The 23,864-nt window shown below is 40.4% G+C and overlaps 1 protein-coding gene across 3 annotated transcripts in view; it reads right to left on the bottom strand.

The window, feature by feature from the left end:
* Positions 1-23,341, bottom strand: part of KAT7 (lysine acetyltransferase 7) — a 32,460-nt gene extending 9,119 nt beyond the window's left edge. The window contains exons 1-9 of one of the 3 annotated variants that reach the window (XM_054585381.1): positions 23,144-23,341; positions 20,021-20,168; positions 17,473-17,649; positions 15,697-15,936; positions 11,964-12,046; positions 8,105-8,194; positions 6,581-6,679; positions 3,519-3,629; positions 1,694-1,885 (exon numbers count right to left, since the gene is read on the bottom strand). In XM_054585381.1, coding sequence (XP_054441356.1) covers positions 1,694-1,885; positions 3,519-3,629; positions 6,581-6,679; positions 8,105-8,194; positions 11,964-12,046; positions 15,697-15,936; positions 17,473-17,649; positions 20,021-20,168; positions 23,144-23,158 — 1,155 coding nt within the window. In that variant the 5' untranslated portion in view covers positions 23,159-23,341. Of the gene's footprint in view, positions 1-1,693; positions 1,886-3,518; positions 3,630-6,580; positions 6,680-8,104; positions 8,195-11,963; positions 12,047-15,696; positions 15,937-17,472; positions 17,650-20,020; positions 20,284-23,143 lie in introns of those variants that run through there. The other 2 variants (XM_054585382.1, XM_054585380.1) reach the window with 2 other exon arrangements.
* Between the last annotated feature and the right edge of the window lie 523 nt (positions 23,342-23,864).

Raw genomic sequence — 23,864 nt, 5'->3', positions numbered from 1 at the left:
GAATCAGAAGTATGGATTAAAATACATTTTTATTTCCTAAAATTTGGCTTTTTAACTCATATAATACAGTTGATCCTCACAAATTCAGAATATGTGCCCTGGCTGCTGTGGCTCAGTGGACTGAGTGCCGGCCTGCGGACCGTAAGGGGGCCCGTTCGAGTCACAGTCAGGGCACTGGGTCCTGGGCCAAGTCCCCGGCTGGGGGCGTGCAAGAGATAACTGACCGATGTATCTCTTGCACATTGATGTTTCTCTCCCTCTCTTCCCCCCTCTCTAAAAATAAATAAATAAAATCTTTAAAAATAATTCAGAATATTTATTTGACCCTCAGATTTATCCAGACCCTTTGTTTTCTCTACCTACTACTATTTCTTGCACCTTTTGGCCGTTTCACTGGTTAGTGCCACTAAATAACCAGAAACACAATTAAAGAAAAAGGGCAGAACTGGTAAGCAGTTCTCATCAATAAAAATACCAGTCTTACTTTCACAAAGCAAAACCGCACTTTAGTTTACTTCTGTGGTCTACAATCACAGAGGCCAGTCCTTCTGGTACCATCATCCCTTGTGCCCAAGTGTCCCCACCAGTCTTTGCCAATAACCCGCCTCCAGCACTCTATCCTCACCGCAAACCCAGTGTACCACAGTCTGAAAGGCTTTATCCGTAGGCATGGATTTGGGCCACAACGCTATAGGCTGTGTGTTCCCGAGTTGGAAACACAAAAAAAGCAATATCATCAAACTGGATAGAAGAGTATAAAAGACAGACCATGGGAAGCCTACGTTATAGAAGCTCAGCATATGGAAATCCTGGGAAATAAAGATGGAAGCAGAAAAGGCACCCTAAAAGGCCTTAGAACCAAATTATGTTATCTCCATAGAAACAAGAAAAAAGAAAGGTTTCCCTGCCTGAAAGACTCACCCCTGTCTCATACCATTTCTCGAACCCTACTCCACTGCAGAAAGTCCCTGTAAGACTTTTCACACCCTGGCTGGTGTGGCTCAGTGGACTGAGCACCAGCCTGCAAACCAAAGGGCTGCCAGTTTAATCCCCAGTCGGGACACACGCCTAGGTTGTGGGCCAGGTCCCCAGTAGGTGGCATGTGAGAGGCAACCAACTGATGTGTATCTCTTGTACACTGATGTTTCTCTCCCTCTCTTCTCCCTCCCTTTCTCTAAAAATAAATAAATAAAAATATTTTTTAAAAAAGAGAGACTTTTCATTCCAAAACTAGGGAAAGAAAGGTGGCTTAAAGCTACAAAATATCTAGTAAGCCTATTTGTTGACAATAAAACCAAAAAGCACTAAACTTGAGAAGGCACCAAAGAGCCCATTCTGTTAATGAAGTCTATTTATTTTCATCTAATCTGGGATACAAAAAAATCCAAGGGCAGAAGTAGTTCATACTCAAAGGATGAAACAGAAAAGAGCAGGCAACAAGAAAAAAGACAGGGAGATGTGTATGACAGGATGTGGTTCACGGCAATCAGCTGCTTTAGGTGCCACTTGGCACCCGCCACGCCACAGGCTGCACACCGCCACCCTGAAATGTGGCTTTCAATTTTCCGTACCTTCATCCTGTTAGGGTTGACCACTGAGAGATGCTGGATAACTGTTATCCAGAGTGATGCCAAAATTTAGAGATCCTATAGCTTTTACTGCAATCATGGTCATGGGTCCCCAGACAACTTACCATGTGTCGGCGGAGTATTGTTTGACTCTTCATGTATTTTAAACAGAATTCACACATATAGAGACGTCCCAGTCGTGCATATTCCTCAGGATAGGGAGAATGGTACCAAGTATCAAGCTCATAGCGACCAAAAGCAATTGTTTTAATCATGTTGCTCCCCTCTGTGATTTGGCCTTGCAGCCTTAGCTTCTCCTAATGCAGAGGAGAGAGAAATCACCCGTCAAAGGAGGATGAGAATGACAGCTCACACTTGAACAATGTGGTGAGTTAGAGGTACCGGCCCCAACCCCCACTGCAGTCCAAAATCAGTCTGTAACTTTTAACGCTGCCAAAACTTAAATACTAATAGCCTGTTGTTGACTGGAAGCCTTGTGGATAACATAAACAGTTGATTAACACATATTTTGCATGTTATATACTGTAGTCTTACAATAACATAAGCTAGAGAAAAGAAAAAATACATTTGCAGGATTTACTGAAAAATGTCCACGTTTAAGTGAACCCATGCAGTTCAAACCCATGTCATTCAAGTATGAACTATAATCATCTTTGGTTTTGTAAGCTTGTGTGCATGTCACCATGCTAGGTTATGAAAAAATAAAGACACAAATGGCTTCTAAACTCACGAGAAACCGAAGGAGGATACATAGACATGGGCAACCAGGAAGCTCACTGCAAGTCTCAGTAAAGAACAGCTTTTCCCTTCTACCTACTACACTTGGAGTCTCATCTCTCGAACATCACAAATCTCTGGTAAAATTTTGTTTTTGTAAGCCTGAGCCAAACTGAATTACAAAAGGCAATCTACCACAAATAAAAATCCCCCACCTTTACAAAACATTCTAAAACTAAACAGAAAGGATTATCTAGAATGTGCTTTACATCTGCAGGAACTTTTATAAAGCTATGTAGGCCTGCATGACACAAACTCACCCTCTCAACCTAGGTCCTTTAAAAATAATTTTTAGGCATAACCAGGCGAAGCACTGAGAAAGGCTAGCCTAGGAAATGGTCTGGTTCCAGAGTACGCGTAGAGGGAACCAGCAGTAGCAGCCCATCCCAGCCAAGAGAGCAAGCAAGCCCTGATGCCTACGAAACTTTCAACAAGCCTATTGAAGGATTTTTAAATCAAGTAAGTATTCAATACAATCTATAAAGAGAGAGAGAGGTCCACTTTACAGAGGTTCCCTGAATACATTTAATCGATCCCAATTTTCAGTAAGCGTACTTGTTGGAACAAAGGCTGCCTAGAATATCAAAACTAAACGTTAACAAACTGTCAGTAAAAATCAGAACAGAAAACCAACTTAATCTGTAAAACTTGGACGTGTCAAACATTCACACTAAAGTATCTGACAAGCGCCCTTCCCAGCACCCCATCACCCCTCTTCACGACTCTTTCAGAGCGGCACGGAGGGCTGAGGCAACCCTGCAAAGGGGAGTTCCTGTTTGGGTTAAGAGAACAGCAGGGGGTATCCCCCAGTCTACAGGTTCTCCGAATTGCAAATTACTCAACTGAGACAAAGGGGCACCCATTGTTTTATCCAGCTACCCATCCCCAACGGGTCCTTCCAGTAATTGAGGTGGAGGGAAAAAATTCTAAGGGCTGAGGGAAAGGAGGAGGGGTAGTTAATTTTAAATATGAACAGGAGGGGATACACTCTCACAAAAGGATGGCTGGGGGAAGGGGAAAGACGTTCGAGCAGCAAGGTCCATTCAAGCAGCAAGGTCCATCCGATTCCCGTCAAACTGATTGCTAACCATTTTCCTTGGCAGTTCTAAGTGCTCGTCACAGTGGTCCTCCGCTGGAGGTTTTAATACCCACCAAATCCTCCGAAGCCCGGGCTTGTGCTCTTCGGAAAAGATCCAAGTCATACTCGCTAGTCAGGTTTTCCAAAAGAGGTTCCCGAGTGTTCCCATAGGTCTGCCTGTGTTCCTAGGAAGACAACCAGAGCATGATATTCTCTACTTCTAAGAACATCATCTATTTCATTTCAACTGATGCCAACCAGAGGACCAACCTATTTTTTTATTGCCTTCTATTTGCCAGGCAATACACTAGGCACTATGGATTTGGAACATACTATTGATCAGGCACACTAATGCCAGAAGACACCTATTACCCACTCTGGTGAATCTGGAAGGGAAATGCTCTTACAACCTCTCCAAAAGGGAGCTTTCATTCTTCTCTGTCTCTAAATAAGCCCCTTAAGGAACGCTATGTGCCTGCCCATTTCTCCCTGTGAAAATGTGCACAACAGTACAAATAAATAAAATATAACAAACCCAAAGGCATTACAGATTCCTAGAACCCTGAGATCTGGAAGAAACCTTGGTGGATACTTCCCCGTTTAAAAACTACAAAACAAAATAACAAATCTTTAAGCCTATAGTCTAAGATTTTAGTAGACTGAAAGGAAAATCTGCAGGTAGGAAGGGGCAGTTGGACGAAATGGTCTTTTGCAAATTCTTTCCTTTGAACTATTACACTGTCCGCCAAAGGCACCGTAATGCTCTCACTTTGGAACTCCAGCCCAAGTACAAATGAAAAACAGGCTCACCTCTCTGCAAAGTATTTTACTAAATATTAAGCAAGAACGAAAGAGAGAACAGTCAAAGAAAATTAAAAGCATAAAAATAACCCAGTTTTAAAAACTACCAAATCTTACCATGGCACCTACTACAAGTATCCTTTCACAGGAAAGAAGTTCCACAAAGGAAATTTTCCTTTTAAACCTTTGATTCTAGCCCTTCCCACTCCATCACAGACTCCACCTCCCATCCACAGAATAGAAGATAATGGTAGTTAGGTGGAGTGAATGGCCCATCCCAGGAAGAACATCATAGACTTCACACAACCATTAGCACATGAAGAAACCATTCACTCCTAGTAAAATTTCTTAGGGTTAATTTCGGCCCACCTGATGGATATCTTTTTGAATGTGGACTCTGTCATCCAAGATTTAGGTTCTAAATATTAGTTATTTCTTCTAGTTTCAGGAACTTTTTTCCTATCACCACAGATTAGTTTTACCTACTCTAGAAGTTCTTATAAATGGTAACCTTTCTTTTTAAAGCTTCAAAAAAAAAAAAAAAAAAACCATCCACAGCCTTTTCACCAGGAGGCTGGGTCCAAATAACCACTCAAACTACTGGAAAGCAGATGTTTGTAAGATAAATTTCAGGAGCTTTTTCTTCAGACACTCTTCCTACTGCTATGATTCTGGGCAAATTACCTCTCTAACCCTGTTTCCCATCTATAAAATAGGTGAAACACCATCTACCTATGCTACAAAGATTATGGGAGCAACATAACCACAGTGCCTAGCAAAAATGGTAAAAATGGTAAAAAAAAAAAAAATCAATAAATGGTATTACATGCGTATCATTACACCTCTACCCAATTTGTAGATAGAAACATTTAACAAGACAGAGAAGAACGCAACGTGGCACCCTCCGGCCCACTATAGAGCCCTCCCTCCACAAACCCAGCACAGCCTGGCGTGGGTGTTCAGCGCCAAATTCAGCCCGCAACCCACACTCGTCGCACACCAGCCCGTTTCCACTTATTCATAAAGCCGCCTTCAAGACGGTGATGCCTCCCAAGAAAGTGAATACACAGTGTGGCGTAGTTTTGTCTTAGTGAAGCCATGCTGACTGCCTAGTCACAAACCATACTTCTAATAATTTACTCTAATGACTTCCAACTGAAAATGAAACAATTAGAAACAAAAACACACCTCAGAAAGAGACCTCTAGATCACATTCCAAAATGTTAACAGTGGTTTATGCAATATCGTGGCGGGTAATTTTTATTGGAATTTTTCTTCCCTATTTTTTATTTTCAACAGTAAGCATTCGTTAACAGGTTTATAATAAAGTGACTCTTCACTTAAAATTGAATTTATGCAAAAATTTTTGACGAATTTTTAACAAAATGAGAAAATTAGTTCAAGATATTAAGTGAAAACAGAATTCAAAGATGTACTTATAGTAATAACCAAATGATGTAAATAAGGTATTATGTAAAAAACTAGGGGGACATCTGCCCTACCCAGTGTGGCTCCGCGGACTGAGTGCCGGCCTGCAAACCAAACGGTCACTGGTTCAATTCCTAGTCAGGGCACACGCCTGGGTTGTGGGCCAGGTCCCCGCGCGGGGGGTGGAGTGGGGTGGGGTGGGGTGGGGTGCGGTGGGGCGGGGTGCGGTGGGGTGGGGTGGGGCGGGGCATGGGAAACGCTACCACACACTGATGTTTCTTTTCCTCTCTTTCTCCCTCCCTTCCCCTCTCTACAAGTAAAAATAAATAAAATCTTTAAAAAAAAAAACAAAAAACCAACTAGGGTACATCCCAAAATGCTAAGGCTATTTTTAGGCAGTAGGATTAATGTATATTTCTGTACCCTTTTCTTAATTGTTCTATATTTTCTACTGCAAATGTGCATTAATTTTAAAACTAGAACAAAAAACTTTAAAATACCACAAAAAGATTTATAGACTATATCACCGAATAAATATCTTTCATTATGCAGGAATTTCATTTTTCCATCAAAGTAAGTGGACTACAGCTTAACTTGAATATTTTTCCTTATACAGACATTGTGGCATTCGTTTGAGTGGGTAAATTTAACCTTTTAAAGCTAAAGTAAAACTTATAAACAACGAGAGGATTGAACTTTTTTTTTCATCTAAATTCTAAAAGTATTTTGTTTTTGGAAGACCTCTGGTTTCCACCCTTACCAGCCTGGTTCGGGGGAACTGCAGTAAATTCCAATTGCCAGAGAAGATTCCTTCTACTTATAGAAAACACCAAACAGCAGATCTAAAAAACAGAAGGTCAGAAACCAAAAGGAGTTCATACTATTAAAATATTTAACTTTTTCTCACCATATATTTCTCTTTCTGTTCTTTGCTCAGCCCAGAATTTCTTTTCTTCCTGAGTTCAGCAACTTTTTCCTTATATCGCAGCTGCCTCTCTGTTGGTGCCTTAAAGGAAGAAGGAAAAAAACTGATAAGCTAGCTAGAAAACTTACGTGCAATTAGTTGCAAAATAAAAGTAACAAGAAAAAAAAGGGCAGGGGATGTCAGATGTGTTACAACCACCCACCCCCCCCCAAAAACTGTTAGCGATTTTAAAATTCCTGATCCAGTGTTCCTGTCCCTTAAGACCACTGCCCTGTCAGTTAATAGGAGTTCAGGAATGTACTTATTTTAATATTAACCCAAACACAAATTAAGGATGGTAGTCTCTACCAATGCAAAAGGAATAAAATAAAGATCATTTCAATAAGATTTATCAAAAGCTTACTGTTTTCCAAACACTGACACAAAAATGAAAAAAAATTTAAAAACTGAGAAAGAGCAGAACTCAAGATAGACAACGAAGTGAAGTGTAGCTACAACTTACAGAGTGCTTATTACCTGCCGAGCACTGGGGATAGGTACCTTATTATGCATGACTTAGCTGACTACCCTGCCAGGTAGGTATCATTCACTCCTTTTTATTAACAAGGAAATCAAGTTTAAGGTAGTTACCTGACCTGCCCAAGACCACACTGCTAGAGTAAAAGAACCAGTGTTCAAATTCAGATCTGCTTGGCTCCAAAGCCAAACTTCTCCCTCAATGCCGTGCTTCCTCTGCTATCCAGCTATAATCTAACCCCAAAACAGACATCATATGATGAGCTAGGTATACACAATATGTGACAAGCACTAAACTAACATTCTGAGAATGTTACAGTGGAAATGCATAAAGAAGAAATTCATTAATTGTAGAAGTTTTGGGAAGAGTTTCTACAATAGCTGAGAGTTGCACAAGGCCTTGAAGGATAAATACACTTTCTTCTTGGTATACGTATAGAATTCGGAGCAGAAAAACAGCAAGAATAAAGACCAAAGGCATTCAGGAAGGAACAAGGAATTAATGCTCAGAGAGGTGGAAGAATTAGGGTAAAGAAGCATCTTGGAATTCAAAGGAAGAGAGAAGGAGAAGAAAAATGGCATCAACAAATGTCAAATGCTAAGGAAAAGTCACTGGTGATCTTGGAAATGTGCCAGCAGATTGGAAGGGTTTGAAGATAAATTACAATGGGTTAACAAGCAGATGCAAAATGAGGGAAAGACAGCAGGAGGTGTAATCTTTCAAATAATCGAGATTATCTTTTACTATTATATGTTATCACTCCGATTATTATATATTGCATGATTCCTTCATTTATGATGTGGAAGTGTTTGTTTCATGAAAACTTGCTATTTGAAAAACAAATACGATTCTGAGTTTGACTAAAGACCACTTACTTAGACATACCATAGAAAACAAGAGGCATGGAATACTAAGACAGTCATGGGCAGAGGATATCCAAGACTTGGCTCTCAAACTGTGAATGGCCAGAGCTTTAACAAGGGCCGTACCTGATGCCTGGTTGCATGCCTGTTGTTGTCATCTTGCCTGTGGGACAGCATCCTTTCTTCTATCTGCTTATCCCGGCTCTGTGCTCTCACCTGCAACCATCAACAACGTCAATAAATCCACCTGCCTCTACAACTATATTTACTTAATGTGTAAGAATACAAGAACAAATCCTCTGAATTTATGCGGTGCTTTTATTTTCAAAGGGTCTTCACATTTATTATTACAAAATCTGTAAGATATAGGAAAGGCAAGCTTCACAATCTGTCTTCCCAGCCATTAACTGAGAATCAGAGAAGCCAAATAATTACAGCTAAATCGTGGTGGTAAAGCTAAGAATTTAATTAAAGTTTAACTGATAACTCTGAGCCTGGACTCTTTCCACTGTATAGTGAAAACGAAACATTATAAGGAAGTGCAAGAACAGAGTGAAGAAGTATAAAGAAAATGTTAGATACCTGGGGTCAAATCTACAGGGAAACTTAACTCCGTAGTCATGAAAAATCACATTAGCTCCCCAACTGTTTCAGTTTCATCTTCTGGGAAATAAGGACTCATATACAACTGTCTACCCAGCTTCAACAGTCAAACTCAGCATGGTCAAAACAGAAGACCACCATTCTCCCATAGATCTGTTCCACCCCAAGTCTTCTCTACATCAATAAAGAGCAACTCTCACTAAACAAGTGATCAGGTCAAAAACTTGAATGTTGTACTTGATTTTTTTTTTCTCCTACACTTCATGTCAAATTCATTAGCAAGTCTATTAGGCTACTCCCCTCCAAAATATATCCTAAATCCAACCAATTCTTCTTACTATTTCCACTGATACAACACAAGTCCAGACCACCATCTACTGCCTGAACTTCAGAGCAACCTTCCATCTAGACTACCCTGAGTCAACTCTTCCCCTTCCAGTCCACTCTCCGCACACTAGCAAGCTGTGATTTTCGAAAAGGGTTTAAGAAGATACATCACACCTCTGCTAAAGCCCTCCAGATGCTTCCCACAACCACCAGAATACAAACACACTCCTTGTGCCAAGACCCACAGGTCCTTTATGATCGGGATCCAGCTTCCTCATTTCCCATCATGCTCCAGTCACCCGAGCCAAGTTCTGGTCCCTCAAACCCAACAGTTTATCCCCACCTCACAGCCTTTGTGCTTGTTCATTCTTCTACTTAGATCTCTCTTCCTAGATCTTGACACAACTGCCTCTTTGTTGTCAGCCATGGCTCAGATCAAATGCCAACACCTCCAAAAGGTCTTCCTAACAACCCAAGCAAAAGCAGAGCCATACCACCCCCCAAAACTCCAAAGCAGTCACCTTCTGTATCTTTAGTCTTTTTGTTTCTTACATTTACAGCTACATGAAATTCTTATTACTTATGAATTTATATGTTGATTTTGCCTCCCACTATGAGAATGTAAACTCCTTTGAATACAATAGCCTTTTATCTCATTCACAGAATCCTTAGATACCAACAGTGTTTGGCACATGCCATCAAAGAACTCTAGGACCGATTAAACATGGTCATACCATTGATGGCAATCATTTACCAGGAAACTCAGAGTAATCACACATATGCAAGTACTTGAAAAATGTTAGAGCTTTTAATAAATGTGAAGAATCAGTTTAATCTCTCCATTTGGGATTCTAAACATAATAAAAATATGTATCTCCCAGAAACTATCCTGATTCTCCAAACACATGTTCCAGTGGTAAAGATAGAGTATGTGGAGCCTGACTCCCCTCGAAAAGAAAAGCACAAAAGAGGAAAAAATCAGGTAGTCCTTTCCTTTTATTCAGAATTCTCTTCCACAACTGAAATTTAAATTTTTCTTTTTAAAAAATAAATTGTTTAAGGTAACATGTTCCTACTGTTACAGGCCAACAATTTTAAGTTATACCTTAGGAAGACTTTCTTGTAAAACCATTGACAGTATCAGATCATTCTATTTAGAAATAAGAGGTAGAAGACAACTCTCAAAAACCAGAGATCACAGCTATTTTCAGAGAAGGAAGCGCGTAATGCCTTCTTAGCTTTGATGCAGATGTTGGCATAGATGCTCCTCTTTGGACCTACTCTCAGACTAACGGGAAGACAATAGGAAGAATAACAGGAAGACCTACCACTTTTAAATAGGGCAGAAGCAACTGCCTTGCTTATATAAGAGATCTGGAATAAAGAAAATACAAGTGTCCTCAACCTTAAAATCCATATAAGCACTGACAGTATACTACTTTGCTGAAAGACTGAACACATAAAGAAACTTTCCATCCTGAGTTCGACAAGAACAAATCCCCTGAATTTCTCGAGAGAACAAATTGCTGAATCAGGGAGAAGTTATGTTAGCTGGGGAATCTAATTTTTCTCAGGATAAAACAGCCTCAGATAAGAATAAACCTGTGACCCTGAGCTTAGTAAAAAAATAATAAACACAAAAACAATACTTTGTTTTAAACAGCTTGGATAACCTGTACAAATACTACCTGAGCAATTCATTTATAGTAATTAACAACATTTTTAACTCTTGCTTCCTTGTACGTAGTTTTCTGGTTCATCCTTGGTAGCAGGAACTCACAGAGAAACACATAAAATACGATCTTAGGTTCTACTCCTAAATCTATTATTCTAAAATCACAAAGGTTATTTAAGACTATGTTTTTCAAGAATTTAAAACAAGAATTAACCAAGAGTAGGTGTGATTGAGAGTAACAAAAAGAGTGTTCCACAGAAAGAGACAAAGAATTATGAAAAACTTTTTAAAAATCCTAACCCAAGGATATGCTTATTGATTTTAGAGAAAGGTAAAGGGAGGGAGAGAGAGAAGGAAACACTGATGTGAGAGAGAAACATCGATCAATCACCTCTCCTATGCCTCGACCTAGGGACCAAACCTGCAACCTAGGCATGTGCCCTGACTGGGAATTGAACCCATGACCTTTCAGTTTACATGATAATGCTCCAATCAGCCCTACTGGCCAGGGCTGAAAAACTTTTTAAAAGCAAATGTCTTCATAGATTTATAAGAAGAGAACCTAATGCGGAAATATCGAGAACACATATTTATGCAAATAAGTCCTCAGTGAAAAAGGTTCCTAGCAGACTTTTAAGTTAACTTTCAATGAAAAATAATGCACTAGATGCACTGTGATGTTCCAAATATTCTACAGATAAGCTCCTTGTTAATTTCTGTCAAAGCACTCATTACATGCTATAATTAATTCTTTTGTCTAACTATTGTTTTTTAAAACACAATTGTTTTTTATGTTTCCCCAACTACAATTTTCTTAAAAAGATTTTATTTATTTAGCCCTGGCTGGTGTGGCTCAGTGGATTGAGCACCACTGAGAACCAAAGGGTCGCCAGTTCAATTCCCAGTCAGGGCATATGCCTGGGTTGTGGCCAGCTCCCCTTTGGGGGGGTGCACGAGAGGCAACCACACATTGATGTTTCTCTCCCTCTCCTCCCCTCTCTCTAAAAGTAAATAAATGAAACCTAAAAAAATTTAAAGATTTTATTTATTTACTTTTCGAGAGAAGGGAAGGGAGGAAGAAAGAGAGGGAGAGAAACATCAGTGTGTGAGAGATATATCAATCAGTTGCTTCTCACACACTCCCAGCTGGCGATCTGGCCTGCAACTCAGGCATGTGCCCTGACTGGGGTCCGAACCGGTGACCTTTCAGTTTGCAGGCCAGTGCTCAATCCACTGAGCCACACCAGCCAGGGCCCCCTCTAGAATTTAAGAGCGAGAGCCTTGTCCATTGTCCATACTGGATCCCTATTGTTTTGCAAAGTGTCTGGCAAATGGTAAGCACTCAATAAACACATGTTGAGTAAATGAGAACACAATTACCTTGCATTCGTCAGCTGAGAGGTTATGATAGAGCGGGCATCCTGAGATGGAGAAATGTCTCTCATGTTTTCCTGTAAGATGTCCTGTTAAAGGAGGGGAAAACAATCTCAAGATAGAAGATTTAAACTTAGAAAGTGCTATTTTTTCTCAAAAACAAAAACAAACAAAAACCTGGTTTTTGTTCCTGGGGTGTTTTCCTGCTTTATCATGTTTATTAAATATATATCTGGTCAAACAGATTGAATTAGACAGATCAAATCCATCAAAGGTAAGTGCTGCCAGGGCCACAGGTTGCACCCACAATAAATTCTTTTATTCCACAGGCTGGATATCTAGCAATATTTGAGCCTACTTGCATATGTTGAGTATAAATTGTAATTCCTTCTATTCTCATGACGTATTTCTCAAGTTCTAAGTTGTCATAAAGCCATATGTTTACAATAAAGGCACAAAATCACAAGCAGGAATATTCTCTCGGTAGAATTTAACTTTCTTATGTTAAATGGATCAAGTCATAGGTGTAACAAGTATACTTTTCATTGCAATTCTATCCTACCTGATGAACTTCTTTTATAATCAACAGAAACTTATAAAAAATGGAGAAGGAAATGGTCTTTCCTATCATATAAGTACACATATTTTGATAATTTTGGACAAAATTAAACATATTCATTTTTTTGGAGGGGGGCACTGGTTTTGTTTAAAGATTTAGGCTTCTTCCATAACCAAACTTTTAAACAGGCAGTTTGCAGAAGGACCTCTGACGAGGATGATGAGAACATTATTTCCTTTTTAGCATATCTTCAACCAAAAAGTTTATAAAGCACCTAAGACAGAGAGGGATGGTAAGACACTGCTAGTGGGATAAAAAAGATAAGTTGGCTAAGCTAAACTGCAAGCCTGCGAATATCTGTATTTTTCTTTCGTGGAAAAAAAAAAGACATTTAATTTTGAGTAAAGGAGACACGGGGATTTAAAAAATTATACAATGCAATTTATAGAATAAGCTTTAAAGGGCAAAATAGTCCAAGTTCTGAAGAAGAAGGGAATTAATATATGATATACAGTGCCATTTCTCTGGAATTGTATTATTAAAAATATAATTTCAGAATCCACACAACTTATCTTAGGCACAAAAAACTACCCTCAGAGGTCAAACACTATCTATAAAATGTAAAGTGTCGCTGCTACCATGTGCCCTTTTAGATATTATGCATCTATAACTGCTGAGCAAATTATCCAAGTCATGTCTTATTTTAGAATACGTCACCTAAAACCAATTTAATATGTCTACATTAAAAATTTGAAAACAATAGCTGATCTAGCAGTTCCACAGCTATGAATTTATCTAAAAGATTTTCTGGAAAGACACCAAAATACACACATACAAAACTATCCATTACCCTGTTGTTCAAAATAGGTAAAAATGAGAATCTAAATGTCACTCAACATAGAACAATTTAAATAATTTATGAACTATCAATACAATGGAATTCTTTGTATTGTCTAGGTGCTAATAATGTAAAATATCCAAGATGTCAAATCAACCACTGTGCATTTTTTTATGAATACTAAAAAAAAGTCTGTATGTACATATATGAGTATTTTTTTCAATCCTCACCTAAGGATATGTTTATTGATTTTAGAGAGAGGAAGGGAGAAAGACAGGGATGTGAGAAACCCATGTGAGAGAGAAACAGTGATCAGCTGCCTCACATACGTACCCTGACTGGGTGGGATCAAACTTGCAACCTTTCCGTATAAGGGACAATGCTCCAACTGGCTGAGCGACCCAGCCCGGGCCTTACTGAATATTTTCCATGGGACAGACATTTTTTTAAGTTCTGGTGATATAGTTGGGAATATGTCAAAATCCCAAACCTCTTGGAGGCAACTAACCAAGGAAGACAAACCAGATAGATATGTATTCAACTAGAGATACACGGTGTGGAGGAAAGTAAGTCTCAAGTGCAGACAGGTTAGGATACTGTTTGTGCATTGCACACACAGTAGGATGGGGAAAGCCACCCTCATAATGTGACATTTGAGCGGAAAGAAGTGAGAAGGAGCCATACGAGTATCTGGGGAATAAGCGCTAAGCTTGGAGGGAAGCGCGAGTACAGCGGGGTCTGGGACAGGAGAATACTTAACAGAGCAGCACCCCTGGGGCCAGTGTGCCCAGAGCGGAGTGACCAGAATGGAGAGGACGAGATGGGGTCAGACTGTGCGTCAGTTCTGCCAGGACAAGCCCCCGTAATGAGGCAGACCAGAGGGTAAATACGAATCTGCTGCATTAGAGGAAAGTTTACTTTGACTCTTGGTTTTAACGTGCTGGCACAGTGTGAAAAGTATGAACCTGAGCTTACAAAATTATTACTGATCCTTATCTTAGGCCAAACAATGGCATTAACTTTAAAAAAACAATTTTGGTATAAAACTATTATGTGCTTGTGAAAAGTTAAAACCCTCCAGGAAAGCCTGAAGTGCCTAAGTAAAAGTTCTCCTTCACCTGCATGCCTGAGATAATAGGAACATATATATTCAGTTAGTACGTATTGAATGACTAAACATAGTACATAAAAAAAAGTAATAATTCAGGGATGCATGGATAGTGACTAGCAAAGCTGAGGAAAGTTCCCTCCCTTCCTGAGTAGCTAGTAGATCCCCTAATCATCTTAAAGCACATTAGCTATCTCTTGCTTGTACTGGGGTTTATATGATGTCACCTAACCTTGGTTTTTCATTATTTATCCCAAGGAAATTGACTTGGGCCTGACAGTTATCGTGGATGACAACTATTACGGCATTCAGACGAGCTTCTGCTCTGTTTTAGGCATTTGGATGGGTTGAATTTTTTTTTAGAAACTGCCGCTAAGACCTGAAACATCCAAATAAATAAAATACTAGGGAAAATGTACGGTAGCCACAAAGCAACAACTTACTCCGTTCTACCTTTTTTTCTGAACCTGCTAGCCACATTCAAGGCTAAATTTGAGATGCGGACCCAGTAGTAAAAGGCCCCTTATCTCCCAGTCAGCACCTTCCAACCCTAGACAAAAGCTTAAGCCCAACATTCACACCTAAGCTCACCTAGGGAGCACAAATAAAGGTTAAGTCATGGCATGAACCCTCAGCCAGGGTTCAAAGTTTGTCAGAAGACACCAATAAAATACTCATTTATCTGAGAAGAAATGTGTGTCTAGTTTATACTTATTAAATACACAAAGCCACAAGACCTAAAACAACTGATGTCATAAAAGGCCAGAGTCTCATCTGTATAGTCTTTAAGTTTCATTGACTTTTGATAGATATATAATCTGTTTTTCTTATTTCCTTAACAGCTACGGCCATACAACCACTATAATGGAGCTTACACTCCATTAATCCTCATTAAGCTTATACTGTGTACTATACAATGAAATATTGGCAGATTACTGGTCTTCTGGTTCATTTTTACTAGAAAAGGGAGAGGACTTTTCACTGGGAAAAGTTCTCAATAAACTGAATGGTGCATCAGTTAATTTCCAGATCTTTTATCATGGACAATAAGCCACAAAGCAGAAATGCCTTTATTTAAGTGGGCAACAAATTCACCGTTGCTCTGAGCATACGGTCACTGAACTGCCTAAGAAGCCAGATCACAACAGAACACCAAACATTTTTGGGTGACCCTAAATCCAGAGGGAGCGTGAACCACAGAACACAGGGTGTCATAAAGTTGGGGCACACTTACCCAGAGAGTTACAGCCTGGTGTAGGACACTTCATATTAAAATTGTAGCTTTCATGGAAGCGACGGCGCTTAGGGCGATGAGAAAGGTCGCTGCCAGAGTCCTTCAGGGACATGTCCTTGGCAATGCTCTCATCATGAGACACGTTGGGGCTGGAGATGTCTATGTCAGACTCAGAAGAGGGTGCATTTCCAGTTGGAGTTCGAGGCGGAGACTCATCATGATCAACTGCATTTTTAGTTTCTAAAATAAAAGCAATTGGTAGAAATCATGAACAGTGTTCATTTGGTTAACAGTTTATTATTGAGAAGATTTATGGGCTCCCCAAATCCTGTATGATTTGACCAGTAACTTTTAGCCATTTATCTACTACAAAGGTTAAATGAAAAATGAAGAAAAAGGAACACTGTTCTTTTTGTGCAACTTTACATTCTGACTAAAATTAAATTTGTGGTTTACCTAATACTTTCACTTATGTGTGTTTTTCCTAAGCCCCCAATCAGAGCCAATGAAAACTGGATGGAAATAAATTTTTAAAAACATTACCAAACCACTCTATTTCCAGGAGTACACAGGATAGAAGACAAAGGAAAATATTTGTCTTTCTGGATAACACTAAACAGATGTGGTGTGAAAGTGTGAATAGACTTGACTCTAGAGTTAGCCATTGGTAATCTCACAATTCCAAACTCTAAATCATGGGTTGTACACCAAATGCCTACAGGGGCTGAACAAGGCCAAATAGAAAGATGATCGTCAACCTCAAGGGACAACTACCAATTATTACTGGGGTGAATGGTCATCTATTCCCAGAGCTTTCCATTTTGTAAAAGAAACTAATAACCCAGGTTTTCATATAAAATTTCTGTATTTTCAAATATCGGTAACAATTTTTTTTTAAATGTAAATACTGTGCAAGCAAACCAACCAACCATGTTGGCAGGCTAGAAGCTTACCAGTCTGTAATCTCTTCTCAAAGGCCTCTGATTAGGGCTGGTGAATCACAATCTCAATAGCTTACCATCCCCATTACTGAAGGACACCTCTCCTTAGAAATTCAGAGATAACTGGACTGATTAGCAAAGCTGTATGAAAATCTGGTCCATCGACATGGATGGACCATATGATTTCACTTATATGTGGATTCTAAATAACAAAATAAACAAACAAAACAGAAACAGATTCCTAGATACAGAGAACAAACTGAAGGTTACCAGATGGGAGAGGGACTGGGAGGCTGGGTGGAAAGGGTGACAATATTAAGAAATACAAATTGGTAGTTACAGTATAGTCATGGGGATGTAAAGTACAGCATAGGGAATGTAGCCAATAACATTTTGTATGGCGCCAGGTGGGTACTAGAATTATCAGGAAAGTCACTTTGTAAATTATGTAATTGTCTAACCACTATGCTGTATACCTGAAACTAATAAAAAATATTATCAAATGTCAACTATAATTGAAAAATAAAATTAAAAAATTAATTGAAAAAGAAGGAAATCTGGTCCAAGCCTTCTTCATCTGTGCGTAAGAGGTACCCAGTCCCTTTTGCCTGCTGCAGATCCAATCTAATAGATCCAGCTACTCTGGATCTCAAGAAAACTCCAGTACCAAACCGTCCTTCGCAAGGCATTAGAAAGCAATCAGGCAAACAATATGCACCTAGTTGGAATTTTGTCAGGGTTAGGCATCTACCTGCGGTGGCCCCCAAGCCTCCCTTACAAAGAAGCTGACCATGCCCTCTCTGTAATGGGTCCAAATCATACCATGCCCACTCACCTCTATCTGAAAAGTCAATCACTTGCTCAGTTTCTGAGCCAGAAGAACGAGTCTGCCGAAGGGGGTACTTTTTTGGAGTCACTGGCGCAGGCTGCTGCTGACTACGGGTCACCCTCCTGGTAGAATAAACAGGCTCCTCAGTGCCAAAAGACTGCAAATTTCGAACTGGGCTGGAATCTGAAAAGATAACAAAATAATTAAAGAAAAAAGAAGAAACTCTGTTGTATTTCCTATCCATATGATTTATTAGCATGTAGGCCCTCCCTCTTCATATTTCACAAAATCCAACAAATCTTTAAAGTATCTATTTTAGTAAATAAAACATAAGCAACAGAGCCAAGATCAGGCAGAGACGAAATATCATAGAGAATTAATAGTTCAGGTTCTGGAATCAAGGCTGAACATGATTCAATCCACTCTACCATACCAAGTAGCTGTGGCATCCTAAGCAAGCTGAATCTCTCTAAGCCTGTCTCCTCATCCTTAAAAAAGGGAAAATACTAGCAGCACATTCTTCACATGTTTGTTGTGAGGAATAAGTGAGATAATGTATGTAAAGGATTCAACATGATGCCTGGTACACAGATCTAGTGCTTTTCTCCCCTTACTCTAATCTACCATAAAACACATACCCCATTATGGAAGGTATAACAATATACAAACATTTCCTTTCTTCAGGGATCTTTTTTTTTTCTCCCTGATTACCCTGATACCCTAAAGCAAAACCATAATAGATTCATAAAGACTTATGCAATAATATAACTTTTAAAATTCTTTTGGATTGCAAAACCCATTCTGAAGCACCCAGCAGCCTTTCTACATCTCCAAATTGATGACACTTAAAAAAAAAGAATAAAAGAAATTCAAAGCTGAAATTAAAGCATATTTTAAACAAGGAGAAAACTGAAATTCGCCACCTTTTGTGTAAGATAGCACATAGTTGGCTTATCCGTTTGCACACCTCCGGGGGCTACGTTTACACTGCAGTCTACATTTTGCTTTAGAGAGGGCTGCCTAACATAGGCTACATTGTGAATGGTGTCCCCAGCAGTTGTGCAACGCCGTGACCACAAAGTATAATAACTAGAAAGAGACTCAGAGTTCGTGCACTTCCTGGCTGTTCTGAACACTTAAAACTTTTAGGTGTCCAGGGCATGACCAATTATACCTTCTAAGAACATTATGAACTTTCCTTTGAATATACTGTTCCTTCTGCCTATAACAACACTTCCCCATTTTTCAACTTGTAAATTCCTACTAGATCCTTTAAAATTTCCACCTGGGAGCCCTGCCCTCACCTGGCCACCCCATTTCTTGGCTTCCATAGTAACCCATGCAAAGCGTTCTCAGAGTCCTTACCACAATGCATTACAATGATCAGTTTACATATCTGTATCTCACCCTAAACTGAGCAGTCCTTGAGGACATACACAGATTTTTCTCTCATGGCATTCCAGCTCATGGCACAGCACCTGAATTAACAGTAGCCATTTATCAATATTCCCATTGTGCTAAAAATAAAACTTAAAAATTGAGAAATGAAGAGACAACAGCTATAATTCAGCTGAAATGTTAAACTCTAAAATAAAGTTAGGAACATTTGTTAAGAGAATACTCTCACTTTCTTGCTTGAAAAACTGTTTTTTCTCCTCTAATGCTCACACAACAGTAACCAAATCAGCACTATTTAAGTGCTCCAAGTATATTGCTTTTTTCCCCCCTTAATATATTATCACCTGTTGATCATCAGCTTTCTCTATTAATGCAACCTTGTTGCCCCCCCAGAGAATCCCAGAGCAGAGCCAGGAAGGATCAGGGGTACCTTCCAAATCTAAGCCCAGATGTCTAATTGCACTAGAGAAACTTTTAACACTGAAATTATCTATCCTTTACTACCACAGAAAAATTCTGGGTACTTACAACTTAAAATTGAGTCAACTGACTATATACAGAATTAAACAAGGTTTTAAAAGTACTGGGCCCCCATCAATAACAAGTTCAGGAGACTATGTTAGAGTCTCGAAATCTACACCATTCTAACAGAAAGTGAAATTATAACATTTCCACTTCACTGACAGGGAAACTGTAATCTAAAAGAAGTTAAATCAGCAGCCCCCAACCTTTTTGGCACCAGGGACCAGTTTCATGGAAGACAATTCTCCCATGGACCGGGGTGGGGGGTATGGTTTCAGGATGATTCAAGCCCATTTACATTCGGGCTCACCTCCTGCTATGCAGCCTGGTTCCTAACAGGCCCGGACCTGTAGCAGTCCATGGCCTGGAGGTTGGGGACCCCCGAGTTAAATGACTCAAGACATACATGTGTTACACATTCATTGTACCAAACATAATTCTTTTGGGTCTTAAAATTGGACAGCATCCCCCATGGAACCATTTTTAAAGACCTGATACTTGTGTTGTCATTTACCCTGCACTTCACCAGATTCTGGCATCTATGTCAAGCCACGGGACCAGTTTCCACATTAACACAATGTGCTGACCAGTCAGTCAGTTGTGAGGTGTGGTCGGGAAGATGGAAGCCTTTTACCTTGGGAACTCTGGCTCAGCCGGGCTGAGGAGCGGGTGATCCGGGCAGATCGCCGGGAGGTGCCATCGCTCTCTGAACTGTCTGTGTGCTCGAGATCTGTAGAAAAATCGGAATCTTCGGTTCCATCTGAACTACTGCCTGCATTCCTCTGTAACACCATAGATCCAGACATTAGCACAGAAGCATTTACTCTGAGGGTTTGCATTAACACTAGAAATAAAAATGAACCATGATGCTGAAAACATGAAGTTCAAACCTAAGAAAGGATTCCACAGCTAACTTCCCTTTATTTAGAACATTTAAATGAACAACCTACAAATAACTTACCTTTATTAAATAAGTGAAGAGAGGGTTAATTCTTCCTGTATTAAGACTAATTCTAAAACAAACCCATTTGGAGGTCAGTATCACAAACTGGATATAAAAGTACCCAAATCGAAATGATCTGGTTGACATAACCATGCACTTATAGAAAGTCCAAGGAAGTGTGAAAAATATTAGTGCTTGACCCCATTTAATTTTAGGGTAGCTCTTGTTCAAAGTCTCTATGAACAGCTATCACACTTTAAAAAGACATACACTAATTCAAAATATCATGGTCTGTAACTCTGATTCCAAAATCACTCTGATTCCAAAAGAAGAGTAAAATTCTTCTTTCTTATGTTATCTACCTTTGAAGCTTCCCCATATGAATGCCAAAAGGGATTTAAAAAAAAAGTCACTTGCACAAGAAGCCTTGCAGATATTCATAAACAGAGGATTTTATCATCTTTTCAATTAAAAACTGTTAGTTATTAGCCTCATAGGGCATGATTAGCCATAATGATAACGTTTATCTCTTCAGTAGTAACACTATATATACTGTACTGAACAAGAAAGGGAAGAGCATTTACAAAAAAAAAAACCACCAACAACAAAAAACAAAAAAAACCAACACACAATACAAAGCTTCACACTACAAGGCCCCTATTCTTTATTCAAAACCCTTAGGGGCCCTGGCTGGTGTGGTTCAGTGGGTTGAGTGCCAGCCTGTGACCAGAAAGGTCACAAGTTCGATTCTCAGTCAGGGCACATGCCTGGGTTGCAGGACAGGCTCCCAGTTGTAATCAATCGATGTTTCTCTCACACATCCCTCTCTTTCTCCCTCCTTTCCCCTCCCTCTAAAAAAATAAATAAATAAAATCTTTAAAAACCCTTAGGGATCATTGTATTTAGAATTCATAATTTTATAGATTTTTTGAAAGGGAATACTTTCAATAATACCCCATAATCAAATATACTGATATTTCTGCAGCAAAATATATAAACAATCACACCAAAGAATACACACAAGCCCTGGCTGATATGGCTCAGTGCGTTGAGCTCCAACCTGCAAACCGAAAGGTCGTTGGTTTGATTCCTGGACAGGGCACATGCTTTTGTTGCGGGCCAGGTCCCCATTTGGGGGTGTGTGAGAGGTAACCGATAGATGATGTTTCTTTCCCTCTCTTTCTCGCTCCCTTCCTCTCTCTAAAAATAAGTAAATCTTAAAAAAACAAAAGATGACACACAAAAACTGTAAGTAGTCTCAGGACAGTTTAGAACAGGATTTGCCACCAAATGAGTTACCAAAAACAAAACAAAACAAAAAAACAACTTACATTTTCAAGAGCTCTTTGCTTTTGGGGAAGCTGTGGACCTATTTCAAGGCACCAAGACTATTCCTGCATTTGGTGAGTCTTAACCTAAACACCTGTTACATCACTTTTTAGAAGATGTTTAAAAATGACCAACATACGTCATTTTTAGAAGACCTTATAAAGTGTAAATGTTTTATATGAGAGCCTCTGTGAAGAAGTCTGCAGAAATGAGCAAGAATATCACCCAGCTTTCCAAATAGTTCATGGGTAATCTGCTCAGAAATAAGCAAAGGCTCCAGGCTTACAAAATCCATAGGATGAAGGGGGTTGTGTGGAAATTAAAGGTCTCCTAGTCCAGTTACACAGATATTTGCATCCCTGATCATCTCTGACCATCCCTTCCTGGCTTGACCTCTTCTCTCTGGCTTACAACAATCTACTACCCATCTTACTCCCAAGCTGTCTTACTTGATCCCGCACCCCCCTTCCATAACACTCTGTATATATACTTCTAAGTAGAGAATTGACTAGATACTTCTACAGTTATTTATATGTCTATCCCACCCCACTCCGGACTGTGATTTCTTTTTTAAGCCAGGGGTTATGTATAATCAATTTTGAATCCCCAGCAATCAACACACTGCAAGTAGTCAACAAAAATGTGTTAAATTAGATTTGTTCTGTGGTGCAGGCTCTGCTATTGCCTAATTGAGTGGCTTGGGACTCTCCTTTAGGCCTCTGTTCAGCTGTAAAAAGAAGGGATGGGGTGTCCCAAGGCGGTTTCGTTAAGACCCATGTAATTCTAGAAAGTTTTTGACTGATGAACCGCACTTTCTAGGCACTGCCCAACTAGGCAAATAAGGAAAAAAAAAAAAAGACTTGTATGTAATAGGCCATAGTTGGATCCCTCGGGAGTGGGCGCTGGTTCCCTACCACCCATTCCCCTGCTTTGTTGTGCCCCCCGCCCGGAAAGGAAGGCTGCTCCAAAACCCCGCCTCTCCACCTATCAGCATCACCAGCCGGAAGGGCGGGGATTCGTGCCACCCAATCGTAGTGCCGCTAAACCGCACCGCCCCCCACAACGGGACAGACTGCCAAGCTCAGCCAATCAAGAGAGAAGGGATCGTTCTCCACAGCCAGTCCGAGAGCTGCAGGGCCGGGCCCAGACACCTCCCCCCCATGCGGGGAGGTAACCGTTGGGCCCAAATGATTGGCGGTGACACCAGCCAATCAATATGCTCCTATCCGTTCCAGCGACCAATTAACAAAAAGAACGCCTCCGAGCCAGGCAAGCAGAGGGCGGGAATAGTTGCAGGCGCAGGCCGAGGCCAGGGTCGGGCCCACATTTTTTCTGTTGGGTACGAACTTAAGAGGGGGTTGCCGAGCTAGGTTTTGGGGAGCGGAAATTTGGAACCCAGGGGCTCTGAGGCGTGATCAACTGCGTCACGTTGCCCAATCGACCGTCCCTAGACACCCGCCATCCCTCCGATCCCGTTCCTCTCACCTTCCTTCGCGGCATTGCCGGCGGCTGCGGCCCGACAGTTCCAATTCGGGCAGCGGCGGCAGCAGCAAGAGGAACGGTGGCTCCGGCGGGCTCCGTGGCGGCCTCTGTAGCAGTCCCAATCCTGCGGACGATCCCAAGTGCCTCTTGCTTTACAGCGTCTACAACCTTCTGCGCAGGCGCCGCGGGCTGAGGCGCTTTTTCCTTCACTTCCGGCTGAGGCTCGCGTCACCTGACGTTGCGGTTCAGATGGGGTGCTGGGAGGTTCGCTCTTGGTGAGGCTAGTGAGCGCCATTTTGGAATTGGGCACAAAGTAAAAACGGGGGCCAGCCATTTTTAGTTAGGGGAATGGCACATTTTGTGGCCGTGGATAGCCATTCTTGTTTGGGGCAGAAACCTGACAGTTGAAGTTAACGGTTCTCATCTTTACCTTGGGCAGAATTTCCTTTCCCTGTCGTTTTAATTTCTGAAGTCGAGGAAGGAAACCCCCAGAATTCATCAGGTTGTTGATATTCCTTCCCTAATTGGCTAAAGGACGTTTCCGTCTATCATATAAACTCAAAATTGAGAAGGGGTACTTTGCACAAAAAACTGTTTTGAGAGCCATCTCGTATCTCAAGGTGGGAATGGAGGTTTGTAAAAGGAATGAAAGGGTAGCGTCCATAATCAGGAATTTTTTTTTTTGTAGGGGAGACATTGTCCTTGCCTTAAGTTAGTCCCTCAC

Source organism: Pteronotus mesoamericanus, unplaced genomic scaffold (genome assembly GCF_021234165.1).
Source record: "Pteronotus mesoamericanus isolate MK-2021 breed Mesoamerican mustached bat unplaced genomic scaffold, CSHL_Meso_final contig_84, whole genome shotgun sequence".
NCBI classification, from domain to species: Eukaryota; Metazoa; Chordata; class Mammalia; order Chiroptera; family Mormoopidae; genus Pteronotus; species Pteronotus mesoamericanus.
Note: the sequence above shows the minus strand (reverse complement) of the source record. Positions and strands in the feature narration are given on the sequence as shown.